At 34.0% G+C, this 26,559-nt stretch overlaps 3 protein-coding genes across 13 annotated transcripts in view; 1 reads left to right on the forward strand and 2 right to left on the reverse strand.

The window, feature by feature from the left end:
• Positions 1–907: 907 nt before the first annotated feature.
• E(bx) (nucleosome-remodeling factor subunit NURF301 E(bx)) lies at positions 908–14,471 on the reverse strand. 4 transcript variants are annotated; one of them, XM_012286813.2, is made up of 26 exons: positions 14,225–14,471; positions 11,237–12,300; positions 10,675–10,957; positions 10,381–10,589; positions 9,943–10,305; positions 8,681–9,871; positions 8,422–8,612; positions 7,736–8,344; positions 7,132–7,632; positions 6,740–7,049; positions 6,534–6,669; positions 5,947–6,224; positions 5,735–5,875; positions 5,541–5,654; positions 5,279–5,466; positions 4,700–5,168; positions 4,281–4,610; positions 4,025–4,213; positions 3,730–3,960; positions 3,341–3,650; positions 3,066–3,267; positions 2,714–2,976; positions 2,464–2,631; positions 2,199–2,394; positions 2,039–2,123; positions 908–1,947 (listed from the first exon to the last, which is right to left on the reverse strand). In XM_012286813.2, exons 2-26 carry the CDS (start codon positions 12,285–12,287, stop codon positions 1,745–1,747), a joined length of 8,211 nt encoding a protein of 2,736 aa, XP_012142203.1. In that variant the 5' UTR covers positions 12,288–12,300; positions 14,225–14,471; the 3' UTR covers positions 908–1,744. The 4 variants fall into 4 exon arrangements, with proteins under 4 accessions (XP_012142203.1, XP_076386575.1, XP_012142204.1 ...); XM_076530460.1 differs by lacking the exon at positions 14,225–14,471 and adding an exon at positions 12,615–13,136; XM_012286814.2 differs by lacking the exon at positions 14,225–14,471 and having other exon boundaries at positions 11,249–13,136.
• On the forward strand, positions 13,789–15,897 carry LOC100880681 (aaRS-interacting multifunctional protein 2). 2 transcript variants are annotated; one of them, XM_003703988.3, is made up of 4 exons: positions 13,789–14,150; positions 14,981–15,130; positions 15,213–15,423; positions 15,496–15,897. In XM_003703988.3, the coding sequence occupies exons 1-4, from the start codon at positions 13,968–13,970 to the stop codon at positions 15,858–15,860; spliced, it is 909 nt and encodes a 302-aa protein (XP_003704036.1). In that variant the 5' UTR covers positions 13,789–13,967; the 3' UTR covers positions 15,861–15,897. The 2 variants fall into 2 exon arrangements, with proteins under 2 accessions (XP_003704036.1, XP_003704035.1); XM_003703987.3 differs by having other exon boundaries at positions 13,791–14,132.
• A 626-nt stretch (positions 15,898–16,523) lies between these two features.
• sdk (sidekick cell adhesion molecule) overlaps positions 16,524–26,559 on the reverse strand; it is a 46,779-nt gene continuing 36,743 nt past the window's right edge. Inside the window, exons 9-30 of one of the 7 annotated variants that reach the window (XM_076530462.1) lie at positions 26,356–26,463; positions 25,478–25,597; positions 25,252–25,407; positions 24,925–25,051; positions 24,562–24,863; positions 24,312–24,497; positions 22,952–24,246; positions 22,637–22,865; positions 22,265–22,567; positions 22,016–22,196; positions 21,719–21,934; positions 21,447–21,643; positions 21,179–21,375; positions 20,870–21,109; positions 20,596–20,793; positions 20,384–20,525; positions 20,023–20,301; positions 19,792–19,812; positions 19,038–19,195; positions 18,816–18,978; positions 18,414–18,757; positions 16,524–18,338 (exon numbers count right to left, since the gene is read on the reverse strand). In XM_076530462.1, the coding sequence (XP_076386577.1) occupies positions 18,096–18,338; positions 18,414–18,757; positions 18,816–18,978; positions 19,038–19,195; positions 19,792–19,812; positions 20,023–20,301; positions 20,384–20,525; positions 20,596–20,793; positions 20,870–21,109; positions 21,179–21,375; positions 21,447–21,643; positions 21,719–21,934; positions 22,016–22,196; positions 22,265–22,567; positions 22,637–22,865; positions 22,952–24,246; positions 24,312–24,497; positions 24,562–24,863; positions 24,925–25,051; positions 25,252–25,407; positions 25,478–25,597; positions 26,356–26,463 (5,405 nt within the window). In that variant the 3' untranslated portion in view covers positions 16,524–18,095. Of the gene's footprint in view, positions 18,339–18,413; positions 18,758–18,815; positions 18,979–19,037; positions 19,196–19,791; positions 19,813–20,022; positions 20,302–20,383; positions 20,526–20,595; positions 20,794–20,869; positions 21,110–21,178; positions 21,376–21,446; positions 21,644–21,718; positions 21,935–22,015; positions 22,197–22,264; positions 22,568–22,636; positions 22,866–22,951; positions 24,247–24,311; positions 24,498–24,561; positions 24,864–24,924; positions 25,052–25,251; positions 25,408–25,477; positions 25,598–26,355; positions 26,467–26,559 lie in introns of all 7 variants that reach the window. The other 6 variants (XM_076530461.1, XM_076530463.1, XM_076530466.1 and 3 more) reach the window with 6 other exon arrangements.

Below are 26,559 nucleotides of genomic sequence, written 5' to 3' on the forward strand. Positions count from 1 at the left end.
TTAAAAATACTGTACAAGCGTGATCCTGGCGAAAATGTACAACCTGCTTTGAGCGATCTGCTTTCTTTTTACTTGAACAAACAATTAGTGATCGTCAAGATGCATCTGAAATTCGTGAAAGATACACATTAATGTACATACACGAATCCATGACAGTTCTCAACGTCAGAGAATAGTTCCTTACTCGGAAATATTTTAGATCATCACAGAATGAATCTGTACATAATTTAGCTCATAAAACATTCATGTACTTTCACTCTCGTATATTACTGACAAGTGAAATTTTAGATGTTTCTTTTATTCTGTATGAATATTTATTGTATGTATATTTATAAGATGTTCGCGAAATAATGTTACTTTTTCGTATCCTCATAGAATATAGAAACTAAATATACTTGTACATATACATTATAGTATAGTTTAGTAATTTTCATAAATGATAGTTTTTAATAGCTAAAATATAAACAGTATTTTCAGTGAATTCATTTTTTTGTGTGTGTTTAACTGACATACTTTGTTTATCATTGTCACACGAGAACCAAAATTCTATAATTTATTCATTATAGACATTTCTACTTAGATATATACAAAGCAAGCATGTCTGCTTGTTTCTTACGAACTAATATCGTACGTTTTACTTATAAACAATTTTATAGAAAATTTGTGGTAAAACAACATAATAATAATTGTGAGCACAATAAACAAATTTGTACAATTTATTATGCGCTTGCTAAATAATTCTTACGTCTACGTGAGAAAACTCGTTCTCTTTCCATTAAATGAAAAGTAATGTCATAATAATTGGACCATTTTCCTTTTCTTTGCCGGTGGCCAGCAAACTTTTCAATGGTTTTTCTTCTTTGTAAATTCATAAAATACGTTGCATTGGGTTACTAAAAACTCATCGTTCTAAACGCCCAGTGGCACTGTTTTGATATATTTGTAATTATTTTTGTATCATGCATAATTACACGTATGTGATAAATGTACATAAATAATAATGCTTGCACAGAACACATGAACTATGAACCACAACTTATGATGATCTTATACTTAAAGAAAAAAAAGAAGTGTTTTTTCTAGATTACACAAAACATAACAAGTAACCTTGTATTGCACGCTTCTTTCTACGATAAAAATCTTACTATTACCTAATTCATGGTGTTTTTATATTTTATAGTTTTGTAATAACTTTACGTTGACTAACCGTTGCTTCATTTTGTAAAAGAAAAAGATTTGTAAACAAGCACTGCATTATTTATTAAACTAATACTTTATTGTCAGATGTAAATAAACGACAGAAATAGTTATGAAAAATATATAGTATTAGTATTATTTCAAATTTAAGTATAACTTAGTCTTACAATAAACGACGTGTTCATTTCATAAATGAGAAGGATCATTTTCATACTGTTCCTTGCTGAATATCTATCGGCGTTACTATACGTCATCCATTACGGTTAAAATACTATATAAGTTCCGGTTCAAAATTCACTGTACGGCACAATTGAAATCAAGTTCGCTTCCGCGAAGATAAATCAAACGTTCACACAAGTCTAATAAATAGTGAACTTATATGTTCTACTCTTACATATTTATAACTACTTTGAATGTCTGTTTTCTACATTTTACTGGCACAGATCAATTCTGTAGTTACACCGCATAAATTAACTGCTGATACTTCGCACTTTCACTCATTTATAGTTACAGTTTCTTTGTTTTTGCCTTTTTCTTTTTTGATTGCTTACTTTCCTTCAGAGAACTTTTCCCTCAAACTTTTAATCTTGTGAACAAAATAAGTTTCTAAAGATTCTGCACACTTAAAGAAAGGTGACTCTCTCGGATTGTAATAACGACAATTGTCAAATATCTTCGTCATATCTCCAATAAATTCACTTAACTTTTTGTAAGATCTGTCATTTATTCTCAATTCTATTGTTTGCAGATCTGTAATAACAAACAATCAAGAAAATAACATTTATATAACGATAGAATTGTGTCGAGTTAAGTGCATATTATAATACAAAATCAAACTCACCCATTGGTTCCTTTATAACTTTATAATAATCTGGCGCTTCGTTTGGATCTACCGGTTCCATGAATGGCCAAGCACTCTTGTGTGCCTGAACATTTAAATTTATATTAATTAAATGAAAAACCTCGTGTACAATTTGCATTTACGCTTGCAATTTCCTTACCTGTATTTGCTTAATTAATTTTTTCAACAAATCGAGATCTTTCGAATTAAGATTTTTCATGTTAGCAAAATTAACGGAAGAGTTTCGTTGGCAATTTGGACAAACATACTCGTCTATATTGTCTGCTTCCGATTGAAGGATACCTACGCAGCGACCGTGGAACCAATCTTGACATTTATCGCAGCAAATATAAAATCTGTAGAACAAGAAACGTTAATCCTGACGAAGGATAATTAATTATATGAAATAATTAACCGTCACATACTGAGATTCGTCATAAGGTTGTTTGCATAAACAATACAATTCTTGCGTATCTCTTGCGTGTCTGCATTCTGTACAAACAAATTCTGAAAGCGTTTTACACATTTCTTCTGTAATACCAACACAATCTCCGTGGAACCAATTATTACAAAGATCGCATCCTACGTAAAACCTAACAGGACAACGAAATTGTAATGGTTAAATAAATATATGAAGTGAAACTTTTGAATTTATTATAGCTTGCAGTTACTTACTTTGTTTCATCGTATGGCGTTCTACATAGACAATATAGTTTCTCTTTTTTAATTCTATTCGTAGGAGCAGCAGTTGAAGCGCTAGGTGGTGTGCTACTTTTCCCTTCTGCTTTATACTTCTTTGGCCTTCCACCCCTATTAGGTGGACTAACTTGTTGGGCCACTTGAGCATTTGCTTTGCGTTTCGCACTTCCCACTTTTACTTCGTCCTGCTTATGTCTCTCTGCTTTTGTTCTTGATGCCAACTCCGCTGACAAATCCTTCTGCAATTTCAATCAAACAACAACAAAATTATATAAATGTAAATTAGTCGTAACACAGTATGTACTGCAGTTATATTAATGTGACATACTTGAATGTCTATTTGTAGTTCTTTTTCAAGCAACGCTCTCTTCTTAAGAATATCTTTTTTAAGCAATTCTTTGTGTCTAAATAACAAAACTTGCATTCGGGAATGCACTTGTTGTTTTCTTCGTTGTTCCTGACTGTCTTTAAGCTTCGCTGCTCGTTTTTGTGGCGTCGTTTCGTTTTCGGATACTTCAACCTTTGGAATCCTATAACATAGATAGTATTGTACAGGATGCAAGGATATGACAAATTTTTTCTTTCATTTTTAATAAAACTCACTTTGGAGTTTCACGAGGTTCTTGTTTTGGCGCGGGTTTCTTCCTAGGAGTTTCTACCCAATCTGAATCTTTATCATTTGTCGATGACTGTGCGTTCGTGGACGTGGTCGTTGTTGGAATGTTTGAAGGTGCTGGTCTTTTTCGAGATGGCACACGAGGGGTTGTAATTGCTGAAGTAGGATGTGTCTGATTAGTAGTTACTGAATTCTCAACACCACCTTTCATCTGTTTCTCTTGATATCGTTGTAGTTGCAGTAGTTTCTCCTCAATTTCGGGGTTAAGATTTTCTTGTTTCAAAGCATTTTTAATAGCTGGAAGTTAGACAATCATTTGAGCATTCAAAGTTATATTAATACAAGACAATAAAAGTAACAGCAATTATCAACTAACTTTGCTGTATATAATCAGGTGTTAAAATAAATTTGTTCGCTGAAGAATCGCTTCCTTCTTTTAATGACTGCAAAGGTTGTTGACCATTAGCTACATTGGTTTTCTGAGGCTCTTCTTCCGAGGGTACACTAGGTTGTGCAACTTGTTGAACAACTACTTTTGGTTTCTCAGGAGAACTTGGAGTTGCTGTTGATGGAAGCTCTGGAATGCTTTCTGTTCCCGTTTGAGGTTCTGTTAAAATTAAAAAAGCACTTCGAATATTTCATAAAAGCAGCAATATAATAGAGATACATACCGGCTGCCGCTGGAGGAGAAACGACTGGTTGTTGTGTGATTTGTGGTTTTGCTGCTGGTGTAGCAGGAGTATTTGCTGTTGTAGAATTTTGAGAGCTTTGAACTGCTTGCTGACTGTTGGGTGCAGGTTGGACAGCTAAATAAATTTTAGTAGGCCCTAAAACTCCTTGTTTCCCTGTTGTAGCTTGGGCTAAAAATTACATATATCATAAATATACTAATAGGATAATTCATATAACATATATGCAATATCAAACCTTTAAGCAATTGTTGTTTAACTTGCTGTTGAACCATTGCAAGCTGTTGCGGAGTAAAATCTGCTCCTTGTAAACCTTGTAAAACTATACGAGGACCTTGAGTGGTTTGAATAACTTGAGCAGTAACACATTTAATAACAGTTCCAGGTGGTTGACCAGCTAACAAGGATGCCTCTACGCTTCCAGGCGCTGGCGTAGTGGAAGCTTGATTCGTTGCAGTTGTTGATGTCACATTTGTAGGCGTACTGGTAGTAACAGTATTATTTATCGTTTCAGTCGATTGTGTTCCTGTTGCTGTCGCTACTGCTTGGGCGGATGGTAATACAGGAACTAAAACATTAATAATTTATGCAATTCAAACTCTTCTTTGTAATCTATTATTTAAAATAAATTTTATAAAATATTAACTTTCAACGAACCTTGTTTATTTGGTGTTACAGCATTTTTGACTATGATGCTACTATTCGCCGAATTTAAATGCACAATTTGATTACCCGTTGGTGTACTGCGAATGACCACTTGGTGACCACCGATTGTCGTTAATTGAGCTTTGCCTGTTGCAAGCTGCTGAGCTAAGTTTGCGTTAGTAACTACTATTTGGTTTCCACTAATAACTTGACCACCAGAGGATATGACTTGTGCACCCTGTACAATTTGTCCAGCATTCGCTACTACAATAGCATTCTTTGTTGGTTGAGCTGTTGTAGGAGCCGCAATAGGTACGGTTGTTGTACGTTGTACAGTTTGCTGAGTTTGTGTCTGCGATTGCTGAGATGTTTGTACTTGTTGAGTGGAATTTGTTGCTGCTTTAGTTGGACTTGTTTTAGCGGTCGCAGCATTAGATGTTGTAGTTACTTTAGTTGCAGTAGCTGTAGTAGCCGCTTTCGCCTTGAAGACATAGTTTCACAAATTAGTATGTAAATATTATATTATTTTTATTATAACACTTCACCACAGGATTTTAACAGTATACGTCGTATTCAATTTGCTAATTTTACCTGTGTAGTTGTAGTCGTTCCACCACTTTGTGCAAGACTGGTCGTAATAGCTTGAGCAGTATTTAGTACATGAAGCTTCCCATCAGGCATTTGAACTAACTGTTGACCAGGCATCAAGCCTCGAACTTGTAATTTTCCATCTGGCCCCCTTAAGATCTGTACTTTTTGCTGAATTTGTTGTACAGGTGCTATGTTAAAAATACAAATTAATAAGAATATGTAATTAATCATATTCCATAAGACTAGAGCACATTAAATATACCTGTTTGACCCGACGAAACTTTAATTAGAGATTGTTGTTGATTTCCAGTTTGTAATTGTGTTTTCGGTAAAATGCTTGTAGGTCCCGAAACAACCTTTGTTGTACCATCAGAGGCTGTTGAGATAAAATATCACATATTTTAATGGTATCTCCATACACACATTCTTAATGTTTATTTATATTTAATTACTTACATTTCGCCATGTAAATACGCCTTGTACCAATAAAAGTCTTATTTTGTGTTGGAGTCGTCAAAAGGGAAGTTAACTGTGACTTTGTCCCGCTGTTTGGATTTGCTGGTATTGCAACTTTAGAAACTAATTTAACTGTGCCATCTGTAATTAACATTTCAAAGTTAGCTACAATTTCTTTAAAAATAAATTTAATCTTTCAACACAGATATTACCATGAGCAGAGTTAGCAGTAACTTTAACAAGCTGCGTAGGCGAACCAGAATTAGCGGGACTTTTCAAAGTTTCCAAAGCCCTTTTCTGTTGATGAGCAGCTCTTTGCATGCGTAATTGCTGTTCCATTTTTTCTTTAATTTCTTCAGGAGTGGCTTTTCCACTAACCAGTTGATCGCTTATGCCAGAATTTGACCCTGCATTTCGATTAGAACCAACTGCAGATTGCGGCTGACCCGATCGACTCCTAGTAATAATCTGGGCATTAGCCTTCTCTAACCTGGATAGGACACACATCAAGTGGGGTGTTAGTATCAGATGGTGTTAAATAAGGATAGGTCAGACTTTGAGTGATATAAGGTAAAGCCCAGGCATTCAATACACAGAAATCAGAAGTCAAAATACACATTTACAATCACGCTTAAGGGTTACAGATTAGTTAGGACAAGGTTCACAGGGTATGTTATACATAAATGTAGAACTGATCATTAGAGAAACTCCTTGATGCTGAATCATGGCGTGAAAATTGTTAAATGGTGAAACTGAAATTATTAAACTTTGCTCGATTAACAATTCGTTATTAACATACCTATCACCGTACTGTTTAATTTCCCACAATTCTAATTTATCTTCATCCACCCATTCTTCTGTAACTTGTGGTTCAGTACTTTGTGGTGATTCAGGCCGTTTCCTTTTCCTTAAACCACTTCTTATAGATGTCACTTCTGCAATGTAATATATACTTATTATAATTGAAGCTGTGATCATTTCATTATATTTATTTCTTATACAAACCTCTGACTTGTTTTGGAAGTTCCAAAGGTATAACAACTTTTCGCCGTAAATACTGAGTTTTATCTAAAAATTGACCAACATGACGATGTTTAAGAATCTCCAAGGACATAATTTCAGTGTCGGTTGTGATTTGATGTTTGCCGTCGGTGGATAATGGCTTCGCGGCCATGTCATCCCACCGAAGGCATGCCCATAATATTCTTAACTGAAGGGCTGCCGCAGCTAATGATTTTATTCCGACTGTTCGATACAACCAGCAAGTTTTAAATAATGGTCTAGGGCAAGGGTACGGCCATACCGACATATTTGCCTAATATTTATAAAAGAAACTCAAATTAATATATAAAATACAGAAATGTTGTAATCGTTATTAATGTGATTTTACGAAGTACCTTAGCCATATGATGAAAACCTTGAACAGGTATTCGGCCACCTACTCTAGACAATTTACGTAATTCATGCTGGGGAAGTAACAATATACTACGATGTTTTGTTTTTGTACAAAATGTAGAACACAAAGGATATTTTACAGGTGTACGTTTCTTTTTTCTATCTGCTAAAGAAATTGTGACTTTCTTCAAATAAATTTTTCCCTCCGTCGATGTAGCCGAATAAATTCTTTCTGTACCATCCGCATTTAGCTCTTTAACCATTGTGCTCCTTTGCACGGTTCGACCCCGCCGATTAACGATCATAGTTTTCTGTCCCGTGTTTGTTTTAACCTCGGATGAGAATGTAACTGAATTTTGTGATGTTGTGCTTTCTTGCGTACTTTTCACCACACCATCAGCAGTTTTTACAGTGTGCTGTGTTGTAGTTACCGTTGTAGTAGTAACCACATTACTAGTGGTAGTAGTAGTCACTACGTTTCCTGAATTTGCATCATTAGCATTCTAAAAAATAGTAATCTTTTTGTTACCTTATAAACAATGAATACAATTTTTAGTTTAAAGCTACTTATTAAACTGTACAATACATAAATATTAGATATCTTACCACACCAGGTTCAACTTTTATCTTTTTAGCAGGTGGCGAATCTTTAATTACATTGGTGGCTGGTGTTTCTTCAGTACAGTGAGTTGCAGAAGCTACTGCGGATTCTAAATCCTTCCTAATTGCATCTTTAGCTGCTTCGCTTCCTTCTTCCTTCTTCACTTGTGGTAATTGTGCTATAGTTGTACTAATCGACGACTGGTTATTATTCAAAGCACTAGCTTTTCTTAATAACGTAATGAGATCACGTTTTAATCTAGCTTTTTGTAGACATATAGGAGAATAACATGTAGATGTTAAACTCTGAGTCGTAGTCGTAATTTTTCCCGGGGGCGCCGTCATGTTACAATATCGCGAATAGCAACTACCATTTTTGCTAAGCCTCATTATGTTTGCGTACTGAGCTTTTACGTGTTGAATGCGTTTCCCTATTGCATTTAACATTTCTCTTGTTGAAGTGGACATAGGTTTAGGCTGCTTTCCAGTGAGGATACTTTGCAAGGGATTATCTCCCCCGTCTGTATCACTTTCTTCGTTATTTTCTATGTCAACCTCGGAATCTCCATCAGCTTTTTGATTGACTGATTGATTTGATACTTCTTTTGATTTTTCCTGAAATTTAATTATGCATTAAATATTTTACATATCGTCCAATTCACTTGAATTAAAATAAAATCATATGTATTTACAGATTGCAACAATTTCCTTTCTTCCAAAAGCTTCAAATGTGTCCTACGCGCCAGGAAATCATCGATTCTTGTTTTTTTAGCAATTTTTGGATAATGAAGTCTTCCATTAGTAGTTAGTGCTTTAGTAATATCAATTTCTTCGAATTCCTTAATTGGTGTAAAGACTTTCTCAATTTTCATTCCAGCTAAAACTAAAGAAACAGATCTATTTAATATCCTTAATGTAAATAGAAAATGATTAAGCTTTTAATACACATACATGATAAATTCATTTTAGTTTCCTGTTTGATCGCTTGTGAGTCTGTTTTTGTCGAACTTTCTTCTGCTTTTGTGACCGTCTTCGTACTTTCTGTATCATCCACTGTCTCGGTTTTTATGTTTTCTGTTTTTAAATCTTGTGACACTGATGAATTAACCGCATCCTTCGACGAGTCTTCTTCTTTAATCTCTTGTTTGATTTTAATATCTGTGTTATATTCTTCCTTTTTAGTTGGACAATATTCTTTTATTAAGAATTCATACGTAGGAGGATCTAACGCTAATATCTTTAATCCCTCCTGGTCTTTAATTTGTACCATAACTTTTTGAGGACCCGTTCGAAGACCTAATTTTGACATATCAGAAAACCTGTAACGACGACTAGCAGAGACCCACAACCAACCACCTTGTCCATGAACGCGGTATTCTTCTCCCTTCTGTTTCCAGACCTGATGTTTTAAACCTAACGTATATTTAACGAAGTTAAATAAACGATTACGTTCTTCCTCGTCCTCTCTTTCCTTCTTATCTTTCTTATCTTGTCGCTTCTTCTCTTCCCGCTCAAGAGCTGTTACTCTTTGTAACTTGACGTGTCCAAGCTGATCGTGCCATACGCTAGCGAACACAACTGATTTAATACATGCTTGCAATACAATAAGGGCACGGGCAAAATCCCTAGGATTAACACAAGCACCTACTGCTGTGGTCCAAGGTTTACGTAAAAGAGGCCAGTTAGTATGCATAAATGATGCTTGAATGCTACTTTCAAGTTGAAGAATTGTCTGACGGAGCGTGCTCACTAAAAGCGCACGAGTTCCCGTCAGACTTCCCACCCACTTAAATTCAGAAGCTTGTGTAAGCGAGAATTTATGTGATAAATGCCTCTTTTTATCGCGTTCTTCATTACGTTGGGCCTTATTTAAAGCAATAGGATTAGTGCTGTATTGATTCACGTATGATTTAAAAGTATTATCCATTCCCAATTTAAAAAGATGAGTACCAGAAGCTATTTGATGAGCTTTCTGTCTTGTTAATCTAGTACCATCCCCTTCTTCTTTTAAACTTTTATCTAGTTTCTCTAGTTCTTCTTTGGACAGTTGTCCACTGTTACGTTTCTTCAAATCATCCATATTAAACGTTCTAGGTTGTAAAGACCCTGTTTTCGACCTTGTAACAATTGTATGCTTTTTCCCTATAAAACAGAGTAAAATTGTTAATTGTTATATATCATTCTCTATTTAAACATATCTATGTATAACTTACCATCTTTACCAATTTTTGAGATACCCTCTTCTCCTTCTAATGCTTCTTCATCAATTTCTTCAGATGAAGATGATGTACCAGTTTTGGTACTCTTATTTGCTATATCTGTCATATTGGTATCTACACCATCAATTTCTACATTTTCGCCACCAATTTCAGAAGGATTTTCTCTTGAACTGGATTCATCATGCGATTTTGTTTCTTGCTGATTCGTAACATTTGCTAACTGTTCCTCGATAGAATCGGTACCCTCGTGTATTCGGCGTACCATTTCTTCAGCCTCTTGTCTTTGCTTTTCTTTCTTTTCTTCTTCCTCCTTTTCTTGTTTCTCTTGTCGTTCCTTTTGCAATTTTTGTATAAGACCTATATTGTAAAATAACATGGTCTAAGTATTTCCTTTTTGATATATAAAGTATTACAAATATTAGTGAGACTTACCGTTTTCTACCTCTATATATGATTTCTTATTACCCTTGTACTGATTAGTAATTTGTTCTGTAAGTTCCATTTGTCGTACAATCTCATCTTTGTAATCTGATAATTCTCTATAAAGTGCAACTTCCATTTCATTCCGGTCTAAACAAAGCATTACTTCATTTAGTTGCAAAGGTGTACTGTAATACCAAACTTCACCATCTTCACTTTCACTACAATAAACAATCAGCAACAATTATTAATTTAAAAACAATAATCTAACATTTTTTTCATTTATGAATGATGAAATGTATTTACACAAAAACTCTTCTTGCAAGAAACCAATATTTTCTGCCATGTCTGTCAAACCCTAGATGTTCTTGGCGACATAATGAACCATTCTTTTCAACATCAGGTATACAATCTGCAACTCCTGTAACTTTGTGAGCTTTACATGTACTACATTGCCAGTCTTCAGTAGGAACATCAACCAATGGAGGTTCAACACATTCTAAGTGAAATACAGCTGGACAAGTTTCACAACATAATAAATCTCCCAACCGATGACATACTCTACAGTGATCATCATAATGCATATTTCCTAGAATCAGGTAATTATTACATATAAACTATTTTCTTGTTCATAAATGTTTATAGATTTAAGTAAAAATAAATTCATAATATAACTATAACATAATTTCTACTTAATTGAAAGAAACCATTAATAAAATATTTTAACACCTAAAATTCTTTTATAACATTAAAAAACAAAATAAAAATAAAACTGACATTTCAGCATGGACATATAAAATTTTCCTGCTGCTTAAATTCACAACCTATAAATTAGGTATACAATAATAAACAAAATAACATGAAATACCATTTAGTGTACCTTCATGCAGTAAGTCTTCTCTCACTGGGTTCGTGATTAAAAATTGATCTGTCAAAAACTGTAGCACCTTAATTCTATCCTCGATAGAAGTAAAAGGATATTCACAAGTCGATAAAATATGTAAAATATTTTGATCAAAAGACTTGTCACTTTCTACATAAGAACGTAATGCTTCTGGCCAAGTCATAGGATCCACAAAATATAAACTAACATTTACAGAGTCTTTCTGATCAAGAGGGCCAAAATGTGTTTGCTGAGAATCCTCTTCTCTAAGAAGAGCTTTAATAAGCATAATATGTATTTCGGCTAATAAATTGGTTTGATCCTCGCACATAAGCGCAGCGCAAAAGTCTTCAAACCTAAAGGCCGAAAGACGCACCAAAGTACGAAAGTGTCTTAATACTTCGTAAATTGATAAAGATGGCATAACCAGTTCTCTAGGAACTAATAAATCATCTGAAGATTTAGGTAAATTCAGTGGCGGTAATTCTCTGTTCTGAAGCCAAAGCGGTTCTGGACTTGGCGGTCTTTGCTGGCTAAGAAGTGTTTTACGGGGCGTGCCACTAGTATTACTGTAACTAGAGAGAGAAAAGTCACTGTCACTGGAGGGATCAGGTTCTTCTATACTTTCTGATGAATCTAAGTCACTTTGCAGAAGGTCCTCCTCAACCTCGCTCTTTTCACTAGACTCATCACCAAAATCCGAACCATAATGATATTCTGAGTCATTATAGTCGACATTCGGATTGTAACCTCGGCGTTGATACACACCAGAACTCGAATGACCACCTTTACGCGAATGTCTGTCTCTGGCTCCTCGAGATTTTCGAGTTCTTGTGCTCCTTCTGCTTTCTTCGCTCTCGACCGGTGATGTCGGTCTCGAAGGTGTTGGTGTACTTGGCTGGGAATTTGGTGTTTCTGAACCCTTGTTTTGCAAATACTTGGGCTTTTTCATAAGATGATATTGAAACTTTTTGGGCCTTTCCATGACCACCGATTTCGGAGGTCGGCCCCGTCTCTTCGACCCTCTCCCCGTCATTGTCCGTCACGCACTGTCAAAAAAATGCCACTTACTTAACACGTGGTTTGTGGAAACGCGCGCTTGTAAACAAATACAAATGACACCGTAGCAATGAAATGGAACCCATGTTTGTACTCTGATCTTTGCGCCATTTTTCGGCTACGGTCACGTGACCAAACACAATTCTTTCATGATTAACGTTTCGGTACGATCTTGCGTGGCTTCGATCTTTCTGTCGACGAGCAACGATCACTTCCCCGTATCAATAAGAACCCGTTTTACTATCAATAACGACCAAAATAAGTACAGAATCATTCACCGAGAGTGAATATAAGGGGAATTTACAATATCTGATTCTTTAAGAGAGCGCTGCTCCAATTGGTTCATGGAATCGCCGCCATGTCTGGCCTCGAACGCATCTACTCGAAAAGTAGACGAGATCTTCGATAAAATTTTCTTCTTCCCTATCTGTAGCGATCTATGGGCTGACCAGTCCCTCGCGTTTGAATTTCAAAGGAATTCAAACAATCTGGAATGCTGTTTGATCGCTTTTTAATTTCTCACGAAACGTACAGACGATCCAATCGCTTTCACCGTAACTACACAAGATCCTGTCAGATCAACAATAGGTGGCGACATGCGCGGTCGCAAGAACGCGTTTCTAACCACACTTCCGATAAAACGTTTATTCTTTATTTGTTTTCTATTCCTGCTTTTTTAAAATATATTCTATTTTAATTCACTGTACTTTTTGCCGTAAACAAATTGCGTAATTAATTTGTACATTCGATTGACCAAACTCACTGTTACCCGCAAGAGAGAAATGTAACCTTAGTACAAATAAAACTACGATAGAGGACACCACTTTAATTTCAACTTGTATATTGTTTTGTCGGTATACATTTTTTTAGTTTGAACTATCATAGCAACTAAAATGAACAATATTAAATATAAAATAAAAATTTATCGTACCTTCGGCATACAACTTATTTAATATCAAAAGTCAATTAACTGAAAAGAAATAAACGATGAACGCGACATCTTTGTAATCAAAACTAAAATTCTGTCAAATTTAAATACAAATATCTGATGCGTACTGTAAAATTAAAATATACTTTGAAATGAAATATTTTATGAAACACAATATTCGAGGAAAATTAATTCTTTTGATTTATTTATAATACAAAGAATACTATCAAAGTAATTGATTAACAGATGAATATACAACTACGTTCTATTAATCTGAATAATGATGAAATTTAGACGGCACAACAAAATTAGAATTAAAATTCAATTTGTAACAATAAATTTCTAAAATAATTTACAAATATTAGCTGCATTCTAACAATGCATAGTTTCTTATGTAAATGAAATAACGATCTAATTCTAATTAATCATTGAAACAATAACATAAGCGTATTTTTGCAAAGTGTTACACACAAAATCGCGTGCAAAACACACTGTCAGAAGTGACAAAAGATTCTCGTATGACGTACTTTCATTACAAATTACGATGCCATCTTTGAAACGGAAGCACCATCGCAAAAGCACAACAGAGTCGAAGGAAGGAGGGGGTGAAAGAAAAATGGCCGCTTAGCGAAAATCGAGAAATACGAAAAAGCGAACGGGTGTGATGATCGAAAGTGAATACGAGTTGACAGATTTTTTTTACGAATAAACTGACGAATAACGAACGAAATGCGAAACGAAATGACAATGTACACGTTGAAACCGATTGTTTCTCTTCCACAAACATTGCATCGTACAAAAACGATGTACGAAATGCAAAATATTCATGAAGAACGATCAAAAGACGACCATACGGAAGCCGAGAACAAGATCGTGCCTGATATCACTGAGCAGGTTATCAACTTTTTAAAGGTTTTCATCATTTCTGTTATCCTGCCGACGTGAAAAAACATTATCTAGTTAACTAGAATCGGTGGTTTACTCACGCGTTTGCTAAGCATGGTAGCTACGAGTCTTTCTTCTGTCTCAAGCTTGTTGTGCATGACTCCTCCCAAAATTTCCACAAGCACTAATCACGATCGACCGGGAATATGGTTCTACGGGCTTGATCGATGCTTGCCCCTCCAATTTTTCATCTAACAGGACATTACGCGACTATAATACGTGAAAAATCCAGCTTGCTCGAAGGATAACCGAGAACGCGCCGATAATTATTATAGAAGAAGGGCAAGCTTACTAAATTAGAACTGCACTGAAAGCTACAAAGTACAGTTGTATAACCAAACACACATAAAACCTAACCCAGTAAAAGTTATAGCTGCTTACTGATATTAATCAACAGTGTTATTGGTGAACTGTCAAGTTGTAATGTGTAGTGTTATTTTTTTAAGATTTTTTTTTCCTAATACAGAATTGACAATGGATCTATTACATATTAAATGTTAACATTTTCTAATTTAAATAAAGGTGTATCATACAAAATATATTGTCATAAACATTGTAGTACACTGTAAGATCTTGATTGAAAGCGACTGGTAGTTGTAATGTAAGATGATTTAAGGACATTTTGTATAAAAGTATATGTATATTATGTCATAATGTAGTTTTTGTAAAATAAGGAGACAGGTATCATCTTAATGCGAAATAATTTATAGTTTGTCTAATAAGATACATATTCAAGTAGACTATTACTTGTTACAGGAATATTATTAAATGTAATTTAAAAAGGTATTTTATTTCAGAGTCCATTACCAGAATATACTGCATTGGAAGTTAGGCAAGAAAAAATATTAACACAACTTGCAGAACTTAAACGACAAGTATCAGCTCTTAGCGACTTCTTAAAACAGACAAATGAAGTTACAGCAGCTGATAACAGTCATAAAGCTCAGGTAAGATTACCATGGTACAATATTATATTTTTCAAAGTTGAAGGTTTGAATTAAAATAATTATTTATTACTTATTTTTATAGGACTCAGTTAATGCAAATCTTATTATTAATGTAAATCCAAACAGGCCACCTTATTTTATATTGGCATTACAAAAATTATGGACAGATACCAATATTAAAGTACAAACTTATACTCATTCAAGTGTTAATAAGGGTGGACTCATAACTCATCAATTAAATACAAGTTCTTCCAAAAAGAATGTCATTGATTTATCATTGATTTGGAAAGATGGTAAAGTAAATTCATATTTGTAAGAATTCTTAAATAGTAAGAAATGTATTTTTATAAATGTTTTGTTTTCAGTCGAGGATCTTGAACTTATACTAGGCTTACGTGGTTATCATATAACTGGAGAAATCAATTTTTTAAGATATTTAAGTAGATTATTAAATTCGCATAATTATGAAAATTCTGTTTGTCCAGAAAAAGTAAATACAATTGATTTGATATTAGACTTGTGTTATTGTTTACATTTTGAAGAATCATTGAAAAAGAAACAAGAAATACTCTCATTGATAGCTGATAAGTTAGATGCAAATTGGTTTGATAACAAAACCCCTGATATAGCAGATGTTGCTGCATGGTGTACAATTAAGCAAAGTTTTCCAAAGAAATATCCATCTAAACTAAACAGGTGGTTTGAAACATGTGAGAAACTTTTTGTATAAATTAAACTTTCTTATTAAAACATATTTAATATCTGTATGAAGTTTCATTTTTTAAAAAAGTGTTTTAAATCCTAACCACTCTCAATTAAATTTATAAAAACATATTGCCAATAAAATTGTGTACATATGATTTAATTTCAAATGTACATTGAGTAGACGTGTTATTATTATATAAAAATTTTGACAGAGGTGATTTACATGTAATTTTGAACTGAAGTATTTTATTGGCAGTGTTGTAAAAATAATTCAATTCTACATTTTTGAGAATATAAAAGAATATTTATGACACATGATGGTAATGATCAATGACTGACATTAACAAACAATAAAGTTAATTTTAATTAAAAGGAATCAAACTAGAAAGCAAGTTTTGTGGTGCAATGAACAAAATTTTAGATACAAGAAGCAGATATTTAATAAATAACTTGCTCTCTAGTTCATGATGATGATGATAATGATAATGATACATAATTATGATTTTTAAATAGTAACTGATGTTACAGCTGTATCTGAAATCAATAATAGATATTTATCGCTCGTATTTTACCAACAAATTATACTAAGTAATTATTCTATCGAATATGATAGAATAATTATAGCTGCCATCACTTTAAATTTCTAGTTGTTTTCGTTTCATTTTATTTTAATTCACATTTGTAATAATAAATTTATAAATTTTAGCATATATTGTCAAAAAATTAGTTTTACATTCGTTACAACTTTTCGTCATTTCGTTTCTTCACCGTAAAATTAATGCTAGAAACTGGGAAACATTTCAAATATGTATTAATATCAGTCTGAAATGTTTTTACATTTAAAATACTTTTCGTATGAAAGAATAATTACATTAAATAAATGCTTTATGGTAAAAAAATGTACTTTTCTAAATCGGATAAACCTCTATATGATAGTAGTTTGCAATACTGTAAATATAGTATATACTACAGATGAATTAATGATATTAAAAATTAAACAAGTTTCATAAATTCCTTATATGCAAATGTCAATGTATTAAAGTCAAATTGCTCGTTTCATAATTCCAGACAAGAATCTATTTAAATGATAAGTATCTAAAGAAGATAAATACATATCTCTATGCACTATAGATTATTCGGCTTAAATTTTTACCTAATGTTGCCTAAGCTGTGCACTAAATGTACAAGTGTCATACTAATATGTTACTACTATTTTGTATTTAATTCCTAGAAGATTTATGTACATCATACAGTATAATATTAAAAACAAATTTACTTATCGATAGAAATGCACGCAGTCGCATTTTATATAAACAGTTACTATGTACTGTTTATTCGGTATTGTAATATTATCAAACTTAGGCATCTTCAATTTATGAAACTTATCAAAAATTGATATGATAGGCCTGATTGTAAAGTGCTTTTACATCTAAGTTGACATTTTATAATTTAGAACTTTGTTTTGTAATATACATATTCGAAAGTTACAATAAAAAATGTGGTAAACACCTTTTCATTCGGGTTGTAACATTCATGTAAGTGATAATACAATCAGTTCGATTTGTGAAATATGTATATCATAAGTTCTAAACAGAATATGATATTCGTTTTCATATTACTGTGGTATTAAAATATTAATTTGTTTCTAATGTTAACGTTTATGTAGTTGTTTCTGGCAGTTTTCGTTACTGTATTATTGTTTATTATTAACAATATTATGCTACTAAATTGTTAATCTATCATGTTGACAGATTATTTTGAATAGGATATCCTTCTTACAGTTAAAAAAAATGCATAAGCATTGCATTTTTCGAGATCCATGCAATATTTTGTTTCAGCTTTACTTAATAAAAGTAAAAAATATTCATTATACACATCATGACCTTATCTAAAATTATAAATAATATGTATCTCAATATATCACAATATGACGGTGCCAGAAGCATATTAAAATTACTATACGAAGTATCTGCGTGCGTGAAACACTTGTAAATATGTGTTTCAACGTAAGTCTTTAACTCTGGTACATCTTTGTGTACTTTTAATGCCGAGCTATTAAAATCCTAACTACTCTATGAAATTGATCAAAATTTTAACAACCAGTCTCTTCTTGTATACGTCTAGTGATTTAACAAATTTTTCTCCTAAATTATTAATTCGTTCATATAATTTCAAATTCAATAACGATTATGAATGTCATTACGTTGAATCGGCACCCTTATTCATTGAACAGAACTTTTCTTACTATATTATGAACAACTTATACAAATGACGAGAAGCCAGGTAAAGGTGCCCTCGACCTTGCCATATTGTTCATAATAATTTGACCTCCATTTAAACTAACAACCGCACTACCTTCAGGTTCAGAATCAGTATACGATGAATAATTCCTAACTGGTTTTTGACGCTTCCATGACTGTCTTAAGGAATCGTTGACGTTAGCGTAATGATTTACAAAGGAATGTGGATCTGATTGTACACTTTCATTTTCACTTTCAGATCCCTGTAACATAAAACAAGAAATACAATTTTTTTTACGCATTAAATGTATCTTAAGTTTTAGAACAAAAATATTTACCTGTGAATCTGTTGAACTAATTTCAGAAGGTTTTTCCGTAACGCTACTATCATCAGGATTTTCATCATATCCTTTAAGACTTTCTTCATCGCTATGATATGCAACCGAGGCTGGTGAAGGTCTGGGAGGCGATTTGCCTAACATTGTAGGAGGTGGAGGATGCATCGATTTTCTTGCTAAAGTATTTCTTTTACCCAAGGTACCACAGGCACTTGCCATGTTGATAGCACCACCACCTCCTTGTCTTGATCTATAGAGTTCTAAATCAGATTCCTGTCTATCATCTGTATCCATTGCCATAGACTCTTCAAGTGTCTTTTGTGCTTCTTCTAAAACAGTAATTTCTTCGTTATGTATAAATATACAAGTTATATTATTTTAATTATATATGCAGCAACTTACGTTTATACTTGTAACTTTTACTCTTCACACATAGCACCGCTATGACCATTATAATGATTATAATCGAAGTAGCAGCTAAAGTAACCATAAACCAAGTTTGTCTATAGAATGGTTTATGTTGTAAATATGCATATTCCAGATACAACTTTGAGGGAGTTAGTATCTAAAATACATACATTGTTAATATTATATGCATACAGTACTTAGAATTTTATTACTTACCGTTTCTGTGGAGTATGCAGGATAACTGATTCCATAGCGATTGTATGATATTACCCTGAATAGATATGATGTGGATGGAAGTAAATTTTGATAGGATACAGAATACTCTGTCAGTGGACCATTACTACTGCGTACTATTGTCTGCCAACGACTGTCATCTATAATTACAAATAATGGTATTTAAGTTTCATGAAAATTTTTATATACATGTGACAACTTCTGCAGGTTTTCTTATAATTATTATTAATATAAACAAAACGATACACTGTTTCTTCTTTTAACAAAATATATTTTATATCAGACTTCACTTGTGTCTGTTACGTGAGTCAATGTTTTGTTGATTCTTTCAATGTTGTGAAATTATCAATGAAATTAAATCGAAAACTTGCGAAGTTACGTTATAGTTCTATATTACATGTTTTAAGGGCATCGATGAAATATTAGATCAAGGAATTGGAAAGTTAAGATTGTAGGAATACTGTTATCTAATAAAAGTCAAACTTCAGCTAGTCATTTATCTTAATAATTTATAGCAGCATTCAAAGTTAAGATTTTTTTATATATATTTCTAACTGAATTCATGGAAAATGTCATGCTATGACATCATCATGCAATCAACAGTACAAATACCACTAAAAAAAGTACCACAGGTTATTACAAAGAGGAAGCCATCATATTTTAACACTAACAAATCATATTTAACTGTTAAGACCATCTAATATAATAACTGATGTTTACGTGCACTAACACTTACAATGCTGCCATTCTTCCATTGCTATATGATTACAAAAAAGGTAATATTAGTAATGAAAACAGTACTGTTTTGTAACTTTATATTAATGATATAAAATTGGTATGAAATGATATGAAATTAATCTCTTTTATTCATATGAGCATGTACTCCTTTCTTGTTTTCTCTTTACGATCTTCAAAGACATGATTTTAAATTTGAACTACCAATTATCAATAATATTCAAATATTTACCTTTTCGACGCGTTTCAATGTAATATCCAAGGATAGGTCCTTTTCCAGAAGCTCCATTAGTCCACTGTAATTCAACACTGGATACAGTCTTAGTAACAGCAAGATTGCTGGGTGCCATCGGCGAACCCTCTTGTGGACCCGTTGTGACATTTCCTGATATAGGTGGTCCAAAATCGATAGTTTGTGCTCGAACCATAAAAGTATAAGTTTCTTCCTCTTCTAAAGGTTGAATTAATAAGCTCGTTTCTGTTACTTTCTGTTTCACTTGCTTACTAAATCCTTTAATAAAATAAAACATTATTCACGATCAATTCACAATACTTAAAACAAGGATGAGAATTTTTAATATCGAGAAACGTACGATCATTTTGTTCTGCCGTTTCATAAGTAACAATATAGCCCACTATTTGGCCATTTCGTAATTTCGGCGCTTCCCAAGAGACACGAAGACTAGTCATTGTAATTTCAGTGAATTGTAAATTATATGGGGGTCCAGGAATATCCTGAAAAATTCAATACAAGTTATCAAATAAATCGAAGCTATAAATTAACTTTAATCAACGTTAAACTAACTTCTTTTGTTCGAACAGTAATCGGTGGAGTTCGTGGGCCATCCCCAGCAGGATTAAATGCCAACACTTGAATGCGATACTCCGTATATTTATCTAGAAATACTAAACTATGCGTTAAGTAAGATGCTGGTACAACTTCTATTTCTTCTTCTTGTTTGTTTTCCAGCTCTTGTGGAGAATCAGTAACTAAATAGAAAATCTGAAACAGAAACATAAAGATATATTTTTTAAACTTAGTCGAAATAGCAAGCACATGTATATAAGTATAATAATACTTTATATCCTAATAAGTCTCCATTTTGCATGTTGGCTTGGGGTGGTTTCCAGCGTAACTGAACTTCAGTAGAAGAAATCGGTTCTGCTTTCAAATGTTGTGGTTCTCCTGTAGGAACTGCTTCTCCCACGTACACAGTTACCGGAGGACTTGATGGACCTTCCCCTTCAGAATTGAAAGGTAATACTACTACCTCGTAATACCTATCTTCCGTTAAATCGCTCAAAACAATTTTTGCAGCCTACAATTAAAGCAGAAATTAATAAATCACTTCAGATTATATTTACTTATTTATGTTTAAATTAGTTACTTTTATCCCCAATATTTCTTCTTTCGGAGTGTCCTGAAGAGCCGTTGGGAAATCAGAAACTGGCTGGTAAATAACGCGATAACCACCAGTTTCATGATCTCCACTCCAATATACTTCATCTATTGGATTCCAATGAACCTCTATACTTGATGTTGTTATTGGAACAACTTTCAATCCAGTAACACCCTTAGAAGGTGCTGTAAATTGATATCAGAACAAATTATATCTTCATTAAATAAATTCCGTCTAAAGCAGAATCTTTACATACCTGCTGGTAAAGTTTGGACTTGTACAGATTCCGTGCTCCAAGTTGAAGGACCTATATCGTTAGTGGCTTGTATCCGAAACTGATAAAGTGTGAACGGTTTCAAATTATTTGCTGTATAAGACGTCAAAGTCGGTTCTACCCTTTCGGGGATCGTTTGAAATGGTCCAGAATTTTCGGATTGTTGTACTGTGTAATAACTATAAAAGATGATACAAAATAATATACATGATCAAATGTGTATCAAATTATACAAATTTTGGTCAAATATGTACCGTAGTGGGGCAAATCCATCACGACCAGGTGTCCAGCTAAATGTTATCTGTCTACTTTGTACTTGTGATCTGCTCACTTGTGGCATTGATGGTGCTTGAGGACGTTCCCTGTTATTTGTAGTGAAAACGATAGCGTATGCTGTTTTACCCCAACCTAATCTCGTTTGTGCAGTTACCGAAAACATGTAATACTTTTCTGGTTCTAATCCAGTTGCTCTGAAAAAGTTTGAAGATATAGATTTCACATAGATTTTCAAAAAACATATGTTGTCATAAAAATGTCTATAACCCTCATACCTAAAAGTTCTATCGGATGCAGGAAATTCCTTAGAAAACTGATGATCCTGACTGTTATTTAAATGAAACATTACTTTGTAAGCAAGGATCTCGCCATTAGGATCCTCTGGCGTATCCCAAATAATGCGGGCAGTGGTAAAGCTTACATCAGGAAACGACACATTTGACGGAGGTCCAGGAGCTAAAATATTTTTTATTTAATTAATTGATTTCATAGAAAGATGTTTAAAATTGTAATAAAAAAAGTACCATCTTCAAATGTTTGTACTCTAACTGGTGGTGTACTTAAGGTTCCATCACCAAGCCTCGTATAAGCTAGAACTTGTACATGGTACTGAACAAATTTTCGAAGTTCTGTTAAAGTTGTCGTAAAAGTAGTATTGCTGGGAATGTTCTTGTATTGGAATGCTGATCTAGCATTAGAGCCATAGTAAACTTTAAATCCTTCTATCTGACCATTCTGATGTTCTATAGGAACATCACCCCATCTCACTAATATTGTCGTAGAAGAAGTCGCATTGGCTTCTACGTTAACAGGTCCCATCGAGGGAACTGGATAAAAATAAAGATGTATTAGCAATAACCAATAGGTTCATTAAATTATTCTTTCGTCAGATTTACCTGCTTCACGAGTTCTTTCGATAGCTTTAGGACTTAATGTAGATGATCCGACATCGTTAAATGCTTGCATCACAACTTCGTACAGAGCATACTCTTCCACATTTTCTAAAATGTAAGAATTCGCTGTGTGGTCCTCGATTGTTATGCTTTTCGACGTATTTGTACGAACTTCGGTATAAGTAACATTATATCCTCTCGGATTACCGTACCATTCAACTTGCTGTAAGGGCTGCAAAATAAATACATTTCAGGATTCCGAATTATTAAAAATATATATTCTTTGTCTTTCCATATAAAATGAAAGTGAAAACTTACAATCCACCTGACACGTAATTCCGTAGCACTCATTGCGCGAACTGTAACATTTCTAGGAGGATGTGACGGTGGTGCTTGAATCGTTTGAAATTCTTTCGTAGGCTCGGAAGGTTGAGAAGCACCAACAACGTTATTAGCGATTAATCGTAGTTTGTATTGCATAAAAGGAATTAGGCCACCTACAGTGATTGTACTAGCATCAGGATCTGAGACTTCGTATATGTTGTACCAAGTTGTATTCCGGGTAGTTTGTGCTTGCACTGTCCATTTTGTTATAGATGAATTACCATCGAACCCAGGTGTAAATTGAAGAACGACAGAGAATGCATCTATATTTGACAGTGCTAGTTTAGTCGGTGGTTCAGGAAGAACAGGCTCGACACCCGATTGAATGACGGCTACTTTTGGTTTCCCGGGACCAATCGAAGTCCAAGCGACGACTTCGAATTTATAATGTGTCATTGCTTGCAAGTGTTCAATTTTTGCTAATAAATCGTTAGCTGTAAAGTTTTCAACTCTTAAAGAATCTGGTACATCTTTGATCATATATTTCAATTGATAAAGGGTGAGGATGCCGTTGATTTCTTTTGGCGGTTTCCATTTAACGGTAAGGGCACGATCACTTATATCCTCGAATTGTAAATTTTCTACTTGTTCAGGTACATCTTCGAGTGTACGAATTTGAACGGGGGAACTTCTTTCACCGTCACCGGGATCGGTGAAGCATAACACGGTTATATTGTACAATGTATATTTCCTTAAACCAGTCATAATGGCACTTTGTTCCGCAAGAGGATCAAATAGGCTAGGTGGCACACTCATTGACTTGTATTCGTTTGCTTCTGTAAAGTTAGAGCCGATCCAAGCTTGCAATTTGTAACCTTGATTAATTCCGTTAATTTTTTGTGGATTCGGAGGTTTCCACCACACTTTAATTGCCGTAGAATTTACAGCCTTTGCTCTCACATTAGTTGGTGGAGCTTCTGGTACTCCTTCTTTAGTTTTAATCTTCAAACCCTCGGTGAATACTCCCACCCCTTTATCGTTATATGCTGCTATTTGTACAATGTAATCTTTCCACGTAATTAAGTCGGTAATAAGATAATTTCTTTGTGCTTCGTTGGTTATATTCTGTATCGTCCACGGACTGTCATTGTAACCGTACAACCTATACCTCAACACGTATCCTAAAATATGGCCGTTTCGATATTCTTCCAATGGTAGTTGCCACTGTGTTATTATTTCTGACGAGGATCGAGCGGAACCAACAAATCCAACAGGTGGTCCACTCGGGGCTGAAACGACATTCATCGATAAGTCAAATTCTTATTGCATCTTTGGTGGTGTTTTTAGTACTTACGTTCTTGAGGCAGAGCCACTACGTTACTTGGATCTGAAGGAGGTCCCTCACCGACACTATTTTCCGCACTTACTCGAAACTGATATGCAGCCGCTGCTTTCAAATTGTTCAGTAATACCCAACGGCTTTGTGCCGAAACATTATCACACTCGGTGATCCAATTTAGCGCTGAATCGGGTATGGGTCCTATGCAGATAGAATTATGGGTGGTTCTCTTTTACCCAAATATAATTTAAGCACATTAACTTACCGAGATCGGAGACCTCTCGCCTCTGAACTATAAATTTCTTCGTTGGACTATTTCCGTCGAAACCTGGTACCCAACTGACATTTATAGTACGAGGAGAAATCCGTTCAACTCGATCTGCCATGACATTTATTGGCGCGAACGGTAATTCAATTACACTAAGACGAGCTGATCGAGTCTCGTTTCCTCCCGGAGAAACCACGGAACACATATATTCGCCCACATCGGAAGCCCGGACAGCAACTATTTCCAATGTCCCATCGCTACGCATCTTTACTCTTTGACTGGCTTGCGTATTTATGACTCTAAAGAAGCGAATGTTTATTAGACAATGAATGTGCACTGAGTTAATCTAGTAATACGTACTGTGAATTGTGAAACCAAGCTATATCATATAAAACGCTTGGATCGTTGGAAACTTTGCATTGTAATTCCGCAGTGTATCCGAGGAGAACCGAAGTATCAACAGGTGGTTGAACAATTTGTGTTCGAACTGAAATACGTAAAATACTTGTAATTTTTGTTGCGTGTTTATTACACAGGCGCAAGTATGCAACAAATTTTACAAAATTCTTTCGTAGCTTATACAAAATTAACTCTGAATCTATTAATTACAAATGAGTTAATACGTCATTCAAGTAGGATGCACATAATATAGTATAGAAGTTATGACAATGACTATGCACAGTTTACCTAAAACAGTAAGGTATGCAGAACCGTTTACAGAACCAGCTTCATTAGCTCGAATGCATGTATATTTTCCTGCATCGTTTGGTTTCACAGCGGCAATTAAAAGATCACCGTTATCCAGGACCTGTACTCTTCCAGCGATTTCCACAGGGATTGTATCTATTGATGGATTAAAGTCATTACTTCATAATTCACGTAATAGACCTATTCATAATTCCACATTATTCACCATTATAAATCCACGTGGTATTAGGTATTGGAGCCGCTACAGCGTTACACGATAATGTTGCGTCTTTTCCATCTAATATAGTAAGATTCTGTGGACCATTTTCCATAATTGGTCCAGATGCTGGAAACAACGCAAACATCTTATTATATTATTTATCGACAGCGAAAATTGGTCACATGCACGCAAAATAAAGAAAGGCAGAAACAATTGGACACAAAAAGTAAAATTTTCCCAGTTCAGCATTTTCCAATATGATTTATCTACTTTTTCAAATATGTTGGACTGTTTATAATGAAACATGTATCATAGGATAAAATGTTAATAAATGTATAATGGAAAATCCTGAATTAACCCAGAGGAGACTTTTATTTGCAATAATCAATGTTCTAACACTAAAACTTCATAACTTGTACTAAAAGGATCATGTTACATATACTCAATAGCACAACTACAAATTTTATTCCTAATCTAACAGTACTTGTAAGTAAGAACGTGCTAATCACGCTGTATTTATTTTTGCTGTATCTTATGTACGTGCAAAAATTCAAAATAATACAAAATCTGTAATGCTGCTTAACATGGATATTTCTGTTTGTAAATCACAAGTGAAGTGTTCTTTATTTTAAGAAATATTATTCTACTCGTGTTAAGTTTAATTACTCGACATTGAATATTTTACATTTTTTGGAACAATGTGTTTTCAACATAAGGGAATCGTCGTGCTTTGTGGATGTATTCACTAATAACTACCAGAAAAAGAAAACACGTTTAGCTGGTAAAAGCAAACATTGTGATGTGATATGCATTCTTCAAGCATGTGCCTAGGATAATTTAAAAAACAAAGTAGGTGGGTATTTCGTGGCCACGTAGAATCTTACTGTCTGGATACTGAGAGAACATAAAACGGCGATCAGATTGGCGAACTCTGACTACATTGTAGCCAGCTGCCCAGCGGACAACTCTGTTTTTCACTCTGCTTTCTAATCCTTCTGGCCCACAAAAAATATGTCATTTGTAATGAGTAGAAATAAACACTGATTAATAAAAAAGAAAAAGGAAATAAAAGAAAGATTGATTACAAT

This window comes from Megachile rotundata, chromosome 4, assembly GCF_050947335.1.
Source record: "Megachile rotundata isolate GNS110a chromosome 4, iyMegRotu1, whole genome shotgun sequence".
Lineage (NCBI taxonomy): Eukaryota > Metazoa > Arthropoda > Insecta > Hymenoptera > Megachilidae > Megachile > Megachile rotundata.

What these genes read in the sequence shown, in the direction of transcription:
- LOC100880681 (XM_003703988.3), top strand. Translation starts at nt 13,968, where the DNA reads ATGCGAAACGAAATGACAATGTACACGTTGAAACCGATTGTTTCTCTT. An exon ending in ATAACAGTCATAAAGCTCAG is followed by an intron (nt 15,131 to 15,212) that starts GTAAGATTACCA and finishes TTATTTTTATAG; the next exon opens with GACTCAGTTAATGCAAATCT. An exon ending in ATCATTGATTTGGAAAGATG is followed by an intron (nt 15,424 to 15,495) that starts GTAAAGTAAATT and finishes TTTTGTTTTCAG; the next exon opens with TCGAGGATCTTGAACTTATA.